This window comes from Chenopodium quinoa, unplaced genomic scaffold, assembly GCF_001683475.1.
Source record: "Chenopodium quinoa cultivar QQ74 unplaced genomic scaffold, ASM168347v1, whole genome shotgun sequence".
In the NCBI taxonomy this organism is placed as follows: domain Eukaryota; kingdom Viridiplantae; phylum Streptophyta; class Magnoliopsida; order Caryophyllales; family Amaranthaceae; genus Chenopodium; species Chenopodium quinoa.
The window spans coordinates 2571189-2583013 of record NW_018744143.1 but is presented as its reverse complement, the minus strand read 5'-3'; the positions used below and the strand labels follow the sequence as shown (position 1 = coordinate 2583013).

The window sequence follows — 11825 nt, the reverse complement described above, 5'->3', positions numbered from 1 at the left end:
CTATATCTATATCAATCTATAGAATACTCCCTCCATTCTGGAATACTAGCAGCAGTTTAACTTTAAATGAGCTAGGTTAATACAAGTTCATTAGGTCGGTGAGTTGGTTATGAAAACTAGTGGTTTATACTAAGATTGGGTTAGATTTGAATCTGGTTGACTTGGGTCACGTTATCAGGTTTAGAAGGATTATAATGGGTTCAAGTTCATCGGGTCATATTAGTTTGGGTATATTTGGAACATTGTTAAGTCATTGTCGATTTTGTACTCCCTTCGTTCTTAAATACTAGCAACAGTTTGATTGTAAAACTACTCATATATGCGTATAATTTTGACTACATATTATTACTACGAGTAATATAATAATAATCATATTTAATTGTGTAATATGTTGTTGTATAGTTTCAATATATATTTTCAAATATTCATTTTATTTATATTTTTTTGTATATATTCAAGGTTAAACTTGTGCATTGAACATATGTAAGTCAAACTATTGTGAGTATTCAAGTATTATGGATTTACGGGTTAGTGTCACTATACTATTGTGAGTATTCAGAAATGAAGGGAGTATTATGCATTCATGGGTCACTATCACTCACTATATTATCGGCTATTATCAACTCTTCATCAAGTCACATTAGAGACCATGTCATTACCGGGTTGTTACAATAATTATGTTTTTTTATTTGACAAGAAGAAAAAGGGGTTTCATTAATAAAATATAGCCAAACGGCACTTACATATAATTCCTAAGAAATCAAGAATTTCAACACAAGTACACACCTTAAAACTAAATACATCATAGATTTGATTAACAATCGCCTTAATAAAAAACTTCATCTGGAGCAATACAATCTGTGAGTTCGCACTTATTCGGCTTGAAATCCACTGATGCATAGTCGTTTGAGTAAATACTCATGTGGTCCTCCGGATTCTTGTAGAGATTATGAAACCCTAGATCTTCAATTTTTGCCATACAAACATAAAAAGAAAATAAAGTCAAGAGAAAAATCATCATCTCAAGGATGAGATTTATTTATTGAAAGCAATTAAAAGGTTTTTGGGGGCTTACCATCGGTAAGAACACCAGTGGAAGCCCCTACAAAAATTCACAACTGAGACCAAGAGGAAAGAGATGGTAGAGATGGAGAGAAAAGGGAGAAGAGAGAAGGAAAACCTTTAAAAAATATTGAAATAACCTAGCAATGAAGGCTAGGAAAACCCTCCTAAGCGAGAAACCCTAGAGGGAACCAAAAAACGCTCTCAAGAAGAAAACCTAGAGGGAACGAAAAATTGTGGTTTGTAAAATAATTATGTTTTCAATATTACAAAAAGTATCAAAAATTCAAGATCGCAAAGTTGATAGAAGTTACTATACTACTATATATGCCTATTGTTTGTTTCCTGAAGGAAAAGTACTGGTGCATTATCTATAACATTCTAAAAAGAGAAAACATGGTTTGAGTAAAAAGGGCATGTGTACATTATATTGACTTGCAATAATTCCTTTCATACCCCAAGTGCCTTTGTTAATTTTTTTAATTTATTCTTTTTGTTTTTTGCTTGGTGTGTTGTACTTTTGCTTGGTGTGTTGTACTCATGCAAACTCTCACGTGTCCACCTTCTTCTACACGTCACACCACCACCTCCTATTATAATTCTCACTTCCCTCTCCTTATTTTTTTGTCTCATCCATGATCCACATCAAAGTCAAATAGCATAAGTTGCTATTGTTATTGTAGAGTTTGAATTCTTGCGCTCTCCTAAAAAAAAAAACTACGGATGACATTAATTAATTTGGGATTAATATCAAAGTCAAATATATAGCATGATATAATTTGTTATAAATAATTGCAATTTTACTGTAATTTAATGAAGAATTCATAGGATTATAATCATGCACACTATATAATACGGAGTATCATACTATTATTGACTAAGATCGAGTTACTCAACTAATGCATCAAACTATTAGTGGTTTTTTTATTTTTTTCAATTTTCTAGAAGCAAAGTGAGCAGTGGCGGACCCAATTAAGTGACATGGGGGGACAACTGTCCCCTCAATTTTTTTTAAAAAAAATTAAAAAAAAAAAGTAAAAAAAAAAACAAAAAAACGACCTCCATTCTTTGCTGCGTCGCTGCCTCACCAGTCCAGCCTCCACCGCCCTCCAGTAGACCGTAATTGAGTGATTGACCGTCCTCACGACCTCACCTGTCACCACTTCACTAGTTGCGCCGCCTACGCGCTGCCTCACCTCACGCTCTCATCATCGGACCGTCGAGCCTCAGCCGTCTTCGCTGCATCAAATCCATCAATGGTATGTCTTGTTAACCCTAATTCGAAATCCCCAATTTGAAATCCCCAATTGTTAACCCTAATTTCTAGATTTTTGTTGAATTATTGTTAATTTTAATTGCAATCTTTGTTGAATTTTAATTTTAATTGCAATTTTAATCTTAATTGCAATTTTAATCTTAGGTTTTATTATTATGCAATGATGTGGATTGTGGAAATTGATATATATTTTTCAATTTAATTAGAAAATGTCAAATGATTCACCTAATTCAAACAAATTCAAGGCTACTAGAATCTTCTTAGGAGTCTCCGATGAAAAAATTGTTGATTGCTTCCAAAATATGAAGACTCGAAGAATGAAAGTGTAATTTTAATGTAATTTTTTTCATTGTTTTGAATTGTATGACTAAGTATGTTTTTTATTTTGAAATTTTAATATTAAGTATTAACCAATTTGTGTGTTTGAGTTTTTTTTTTTGTTTTTTTTTTTTGTTAAGCTTTTTGTAAGTTAAGCATTTTGTCCCCCCAAATTGAAAATCGTGAATCCGCCACTGAAAGCGAGCACATTATATACTCGTACTACATTACTACAGAATTTCATACATAATTTGAAATTTCACTTGTGGATATTAAACTTGTTGATTTACTTTATATACGGAGTAGGTATAAAAAAATTTTAACATTTTTTTTTTTTGACATCTATACAATACTAAAAAGAGAATTGTAAGTTTGGGTGGAAAGGGCAATTGCACAGTAACTTGTTTTGCAACAATTCCATGTGTGTCCCTTCATCTCATTTATCTCTCTCTGTTTTTTTTTTTAGGTATAAAATTTCATGCGTGTCCTCCTCATTTCAATTCTTTTCTTTTTGTTTTTTTGTATTGAAGGAGCATGCTTTGGGTTTTTTTTTTTTGGGTAATGGATATATACTATGAAGGACTCCTTCATTTCATAATAATCTTATCGTTTATGTGTATCGATGTAAATATTTTATTACAAGTACTCCTTCGGCATTTTTTAAGTAAAGTAAAACATTTATCGATAGAGTATCTTTAATCTCATATACATTAACAAATAATTACTTCCTTCATTTTTTTTAATTGACATGTTTCACTTATCATGCAATGCTTGCCAATGTAGAACTATAATCATTAATAACTTTAATCCTCCATACGTAACAATTATAAAAGTGGTTATATATTATGATAATACTTATTGAGATGATTCTAGCAAGATCTCACACAATATGTTTTTCATTACATATAATCCACAAAAGATGGTCAAAAGAAGGTTAGTGAATTGTGTGAAAGCCAAAACGGTAAAGTAAAAAAGAACACAAGAAGTATAGAGTTTGGATATATTCTACTCCCTTAATATTTTTTAAAAATAAAACATGGTACACGTTGCCAATGCAAAACTTTTATCAGTAGTGAAAAAAATGTAAAATAAGGGGGCATGCAGGATAACCTTAATCAAGAAAGAACACTTTCCAAAATGGTGAGATGTACGCACAGCAGTAGGAGTAGTCAAATCTCAACAATAAAGAAACTTTTGTATGGTTACGACTAAGATATGTACAAAAGTAAACTTAAAGGTAAAATAAAAATTAAATACTACCTCTATACTCTGTATTTTATTACTTGCTTTATTTCTAATTGGTACATATATCGATGCAAATAGTTAATTAGTAATTTTTTAATTATCAATAAGTATAAATTATAACAATTAAAAAATAATAAACTATTTATTGAGACTATTCTAACTAATACACACAAGACGATTCTAATTAGAGTATTTTTTTTTTCTCATGCATGCCAAGTTTGTTTTAGGGTTGTAGTAATGGATCAAAAGTAATATAATTAATACAATCATATTAGGATTCTAATCAATTAAATTTCCCATTTTATTATGTACTTCATCCGTTCCTCTAAATTGCAATATGAGTGACGGGACACGAATTTTAAGAAGATGAGAGAGATAGAGAGGAATAAATATATAGACCCATATGATGAGAAGAGAGAAGGAAAGAAAACATTTGCAAATACAAAAATTTTGCAATATTTGTAAAAATTACTAAAAAAATAATAATTGTTGCAATATTTGTGAAACAGAGAAAGTATATACTTTCAACCAAGCTGCCTACCGCGTGCTTACGCATAACTAAGCTAGTCTTTTCTAATAGAATTTATGGTGTGAATGAGAGAAAATTTGTGGACAAATTGTCCCAAAATTATATTTGCTTTTTCGTCCCAAAAAAAAAAAAATTTGCTTTGATGATTATATTTACAACTCACAATGTTGAAAATTTCTCCTTGGCACATGACATTTGCTTGGGTTTTAGCCTGTACCTCTTCAAAGACTTCTATGCGTTTCTTTATTAAGTATTGAACCCTTTTTCCTTCAACTTTCTCAAGCCCTTCACCATGAGAATTTCTTTTTAATTTGCCTAATCACGTAATAATAAAATGATGTACGAGTACAACTTTTAGATCGAGTTTGAGAGAGTAATACGTGTAGGCCTCTTTTTTTTTTTTTTTTTTTTTTTTTTTTTTTTTCTCTCTGATAGCGAGTACAACGAAAAGAAACTGAACAATAATACGTGTAGTTGTTGTTACTGTTGGTTGCAAGTTTTCAACCAATAACAACCTATTACAATTTTATTCCAAACTATAAATTAATACAAAGTATAAATATTATTGTTTTAAGACTCTACTTTGCTCATCTTATTTGCACTTATTCATAGAAAAAATAAGTTATGATAAGTTCATATAAAGTCTATGTTCAAATAAGAAATATTTATGAAAATCAAGTTTAAATTTTATAAGGTTACTAGGTTTATAAGGGTTATTATTCAAGTTTAATTTAAACTTAAAATAACTATGTATAATAAGCTTATATACGTTGAAATTAGTTCAATCTAATTTAGATAAGTTATGATAAATGAAAATCTAGTAAATTAATTTTCCCTTTTTGAATTTTTTTTATTTTTTATTTTTTAACTTGTGTTATTAATTAACCTCTATATACCTTAGTGTTTTTTTTTTTTTTTTTTTTTTTTTTTTTTTTTTTTTTTTTTTTTTTTTTTTTTTTGAAATGGATGATTAGTGCATTCCCTAATCAATTGGCCTGGATCACGCATATTCTTTATTTGATACGGAGTACTTAAAAATGATACGAAGTACTAAAAATTTATACTCAATTAACAGGTACGTACGTAAACAATATATTTGTTTTCTTAAAGATACATATATGCATGTTGGACAATAATGGAAGTGATTACATGCAGAATAACGTGGACAAGTAGGAATTCTGTATATGCCACATTTAATTCTAATGTCGTCTAAATTCAGTTTTAAGGCATCTTTAATTAAGAGGTGCAAATACAAAATGTCAAACTTAAAATAGCTCCACTTTGACAACATAAGTGATAACTTTATCCAATTTAAAATCCACCGTTACACTGAATTCTTTTTAATCTTTTGGCTTGATTACTAACTTTTGACACACTATTTTTGAAAAATAAAACGTTTAGATAATAAAAACCATGCCATACATTAGCCTAGTTCAATAATTTGGCAATTGATTACAAAGTAATACTAAGTCCAAATGACTTTCAGCTTCTTGGTAATAGTTTGTTGAATAGCCTAGTCAAAACCATACAAAGTAATATCTTAGAGTATGCTACAAGGCACAAGCATTTTTTAGTAATTTAATTATCTAAGTTGTACCATAAAAAATGTAATTGATCTGACTTAACCTTTTTTTCTTAATTAATCGTTTTGTCAAACGTAACTATATGAGGGCCTGTTATGTTTATCTGATTTTCACTTACTTCAAATCTAATAATTTAAGTTCAGATACGTTCAGTTCATGAAAAATAAAAGGATTACCTCAGTTCAAATTACTGTAGGAGTTGTATTGGTGGCAATGCAAGTTGAAGCTTTTCTCGTGAGCGATCGATCGAAGTTAGCTCAACAGGTGCAAGCTATAACTCGCAAGCAATAGCTTGAATGCTCCCATTGTTGCGGCAAGATCGAGCTATAGCTCGCAGGCGAGCGTGCGGGTGCATGCATGCTTATGTGCGGCACAACCGAGTGTTAAGTTTATCTTCAATCAAGTATTTTTCCCTTTCATCCTTTCTTATATATTGGAATCAATATGTTTTTCCCAACAATTACAACTAAAATAAGTTTTAACAAGTTCAGATATATTTTGATAAGATAAGTTCAGATAAGTGAAAATGTAATAATTTATATTAATATTTTTGGTATATATATTACCTACCTTTTAGTCCAACTTTTCGAATTTTCAAAATGGTTTTTCAGTTTCAGTTTTTTATGAGCGCCTCTAATTGTAAAATCATATAATTCAATAAACAACTATTAATTAGACTATGAATTATCTTAAAGAAGTTTCAAAAATAATTAATAATATCCGTAAGTTGATGAAGAATAATCCTCATCAATTAAATTATGCACTATGTACATTAATGGCTAGAAAAATCAAATATATTGCATTACATTAAAATCCACCACATGCACTTGTCCCGAAAAAAAAAAAAAAAACCGCCACATGCAAATGTTCTAACTTTGTTCTTCATTGTATATTTGTATGTAACAATCTTCCGTATCTCTCCGTACTCATCGAAACTTCCTTACTCACCGTACTTTAAGGAATCTTCGATTTTGCGAGCAAGAAAACGCGTTTATAATTATTATTATTAACTAATTATCCATCATTCCATTTAGTTTTTAATAAGTTTTGTACGTTTAAGCGGGCTAGTTAATTTTATTGCAAATCGGTCAATTTAAGGTTAGTTTTAACAATTTTTATAGTAACTTTAATTCATTTAAGGGTAATAAGCTATAAAGGCTAATATAATTAATCTAATACATTGTAAGTGTTTTTTAATGAATAATGGTAACTTTTATAGTATATACTATATAAAGGTAACTTTTAATATTTTTAGGATAACTTTAACTCGTCTTACAATAACTTAATAAAAGTCTGTCTTGTGTTTTTTTTTTTCTAACACACACAAAAAAAAAGGTGCAAATACACGGAAAGACATATTAATTAATATAATTATAATTACAAGGAAAATTTGTTTAAACGGACCTTTTAAGTGGTCGATTTTGTTTAAAAGAACCTTTTAAGTGAAAAGTTGTGAAAAATGACCTTTTAAATTGTATTATGTTGTGAGTGGGTATTAGGCTGAGTTTTACGGGTGGTCAACGGTAGAGCTCCGGCGTTAACTCTCACATGGGAGTCACGTGACTTTAAAAAAAAATCCCACACGTTTTTATAGGAAGTATGAAATGGGAAAAAAAAAGGGGTAGTTCGAAAAGGAGGGAAATTTGGGGGGAAAAGGAGAAAAAAAAACGTGTGGGCTTTTTTTTAGAAGTCACCTGACCCCCACGTGAGAGTTAACGCCGGAGCTCCGCTATCTGGAAAACCCAGCCTAGTACCCCCTCACAACATAATACAGCTTAAAAGGACATTTTTCACAAATATTTACTTAAGAGGTCATTTTAAACATAATCGACTAATTAAAAGGTTCTTTTACACAAATCTTCCTAATTACAATTATAATAATTGTGATTTATGTTACTACTCCGTATTAATAGTGAAAAAGGATTGTGAAATTTTTTATTTTTTTATTGTTAATTCACCGACAACAACAACCGAATTTTTTCCTATAAAATGAAAGCGCAAATATCAAACAATGCAATTCAAGTGTTGCATACTAATTGGATTAATTCTTCTTGAAGAAATAATCCAAACATATTATTAAAATGGCTAAGAATATTATGGTAGTTACATGTGTTATGTTAATTTATTCAATCTTTTTTTTGGGAATTGTGTTTGAAGGTGTCAATGGCCGTCGTCATGCTAATCGTTGGTTTAATGGTCATGCTACTTTTTATGGAGCTGATCAAAGTCCTGCCACTCTTGGTAAGCTTATTATTGCTAAGCATTTTTCTTTAATTTGTTCTAATCGCAATAATTAGACATACACTCTTTGCACGTAGATGAAATATATCGACTTTGTAAATTGCATGTATATCCTCTTTGTCTCACAAGGTTGATTCGTACTCTTAATTACATTAGCTTTGTATAATGTACCTTGTAATGTACATCAGTGAATGGACCGAATGGATTTATAATATTTCAATGCATTATATACAACATTTATAAATAAGAAATATGCTGAAGTATCCAAATGGCCCATTTAACAATAGCTAGTGTAGTTTTGGATATCCGACTAACTAATTTGATTTTGTATTTCAAAAACTAGTGTCAAATATTATTTGGAGTTTGTCGAATGTCAACTAATTTAATTAAATTGTATGTATAGACTCTGAGAAGTGGTAATAACATGATCATATATATATAATCCTAGAATTGAATCTCGTATAGCATACATCGTATCTCTTTTTGACTCCCCAATGAAAAATAACTTAGTCCAATTTTGCAGCATTGTGTAGCATAATGCATGTAATAGTCGTCCTTTGAGTTTCATTAGAACGGGTATTATTAATGGGCTCTCGTACTTCGTATTATATAACCTTATGAAAATTGAGATTTAGATAAATATACCCTTCGTAGTACATCAAATTAATAGCAAGTACTTGTAGTTCAAGCTTGAGTTGTCAATTTTGGCCGTGATAGTTAGTTAAGAAGATCACGTACAAGATATATTTTTCAGAATTATTATAATCATGTACAATAATATATAAAGCCTACATTAAATCTATGATATCTTCTTAATTAATGTCTAATTTAATTGAATGTTGCAACTACTAGGGGGAGCTTGTGGGTACGACAACACTATTCACGCCGGATTTGGAGTCCACACGACGGCATTGAGCGGTGTGTTGTTTAGGAGTGGGCAGGCATGTGGAGCGTGCTACCAAGTTAAGTGTGACTATAAGGCCGATCCCAAATGGTGCCTCCGAGGGCGAGGGGTCACCGTGACTGCCACCAACTTTTGCCCTCCTAACAACCAAGGAGGATGGTGTGACCCTCCTCGCCAACACTTTGACATGGCCATGCCTTCTTTCCTTCGTATTGCTCGACCGGGCAATGAGGGCATTATCCCCATCGTTTTCAGAAGGTATACTACTTAAATCTTATTTTCATTAAAATTGACCACTTTATGATATATAGTACGTGTACGTTGGTGCATGTTCATCTAAAAAACTGTTACGGTACATAATAGAATGTTAGTTGTTGTGATTTGAATGAACTTGTAACGTAAAAATAAAATCCAAAGGAAGATTATAATTATATATGGGATGGAGTATTTGGCTTCCTCATCTTTAGCTTACATACTTATGGTCTTTTAATGTATTACATGCATGCCTTGTGCGTACGTGATAGTTAAAATAATTATGCAGTAACTAATTTTATATGCTTGATGAACATAAAATAGGGTATCATGCCATAGGCGAGGCGGTGTCCGATTCACAATGAGAGGGCAAGGAAACTTCAACATGGTGATGATCTCCAACGTTGGTGGTAGCGGAGACGTGAAGGCGAGTTGGGTGAGAAGTTCCAAGGCTAAAAAATGGGTGCCTATGTCCAGGAACTGGGGTGCACATTGGCAAAGCAGCAAAGACCTCAGGAACCAATTGCTCTCTTTCAAACTAACTTTGGTGGATGGCAAATCTATGACTTTTTACAATGTTGTGCCTTCATTTTGGAACTATGGCCAAACTTTTAGCGCAAAAAATCAATTCATGCATTAGCAATAAATAATTTACTTCCTCTGTCGTTAAAATTTCTTCTTATTTTTATAATTTGTCTTATAAAAAAAAAGTTTTAAACAAAGAGAATTTTTAGAGACATACATTTATTTTACTTACTACTCATACAATTTTCAAATTACCGAGTAAATAACTATACAAAGATTTGATTTATTTGATGGCCGGGGTTTAATTTAGTGCATAGTCCATTGAACAATCTATTTGGCACAAGATCATTGCCTCATTGGACATACCTAGCTTGCCTAGTTGCTCTTCTAATACTGTTGTTTTATTTAAAGTTTGGAAAATATGGTGATAATTTAGCCAAAGGCAATTAGGCAAATTTCATTTGTAAGCTCTCGTGTCCTATGATGAGATAGAATCTATAATATTATAAAAACTCAAAAGGACAACATTGTATTGTCACGTGTCATCTTCCCTCATCATGACCTGGCGCCACATGAGTAATGAGATAGCAAACCCATAAAACCTTTCATTTAAGCTATATTATTATTGTGTCTATTCAAATCACTCTAATAATACTTATAATAAATCGTTTCTTAGGAAATTTTGAATTTTAACACCACAAAAAGAACACGAATTTGAGTGTTAACACTATAATAAAAAAAAAAACAAAAAAAAAACAACTTTTATTTTAACATTAACATCACAAAATTTATTAAAAAAATTGGCTTTTACCACCACTTAATAGTTGCTGTCCAAAATTCCGTTAAGTGGGGTCCATTGTGCCACGTGTTGCCATATTATTAGTTTAAAAAAATAAAAAATTAAAAAAAAAAACAAAAACCCTAAAACTAACCCAACCACGACCCAAGCCCAACCGCTGGCACCGCGCCGCCACCACAACCCCACCCCTAACCCTCCCGTTTTCAGCCCCAACCACCGGAAAATCCCCTCCTTCCCTTTCCCCCTCCCCAAAACTGACAATCACACCCCAACGACCACAATTTAAGGCCGTTCGTTTTTCGAACAACCACAAAACGACCCTAAATCGGCCACTTATGGTTGCAAGTGACTGATTTATGGTTAAAATCGACCATTTCGGCCCTAAATCGGCCGATTTCGACCGTAAGCGGCCGTTTTCGGTGAACGTTTTAAATGGGTTTGCAAAACAGCGGCCGTTTTTGGTAGCCATTGAGGAGAGCTGCCGGTTTTGGGGAGGGGGAAAAGGAGGGAGCGAAGTTGCCGGTGACAGAGGCTGTTAGGGTGAGGGATTAGCGGCGGCGCGCTGCCGAAGGTGTGGTTGACGGTGGGGATGGGGTGGTTGGGTTAGATTTAGGGTTTTTGTTTTTTTTTTTAATTTTTTTTATTATATTAGACCAATAATATGCTGACACATAGGCATTGTGAATCCCACTAACGGATTCCATCCATGATTCACTTAAGTGGTGGCAATAGCTAATTTATAAAAAAATTTGGGGTGTTAAAATAAAAGTTGTTTTTCTTTTTGTAGTGTTAAAAACCATTTTTGTGTTTTTTTGTGGTGTTAAAATTCAAAATTTTCCGTTTCTTATAAGTATGACAAAAAAAAAAAAAAAATTGACCAATGAAAATTAAGTATAGTGATAGTCATTTTAAAGTTGAATAATATAAAATTTTCAAATACAAACTAGCAACTCAGGGCATAGCCTAGCAATAAACTAAACTCATCGTGTTGTTATAAATTTATGATGGAGAGGAAGAAAAGTGAATGAATAATGGTTTACTTTACTTTTTATTTTTTTTTATTTTTTTTTTTAACATCAAGTATACAAACT

General features: G+C 31.6%; 1 protein-coding gene across 1 annotated transcript; it reads left to right on the top strand.

The window, feature by feature from the left end:
* The first annotated feature begins 7980 nt into the window (after positions 1 to 7980).
* Positions 7981 to 11542, top strand: LOC110693266 (expansin-A12-like). The gene is made up of 3 exons (XM_021870426.1): positions 7981 to 8254; positions 9107 to 9416; positions 9735 to 11542. Exons 1-3 carry the CDS (start codon positions 8095 to 8097, stop codon positions 10048 to 10050), a joined length of 786 nt encoding a protein of 261 aa, XP_021726118.1. The 5' UTR covers positions 7981 to 8094; the 3' UTR covers positions 10051 to 11542.
* The last annotated feature ends 283 nt before the right edge of the window (positions 11543 to 11825 follow it).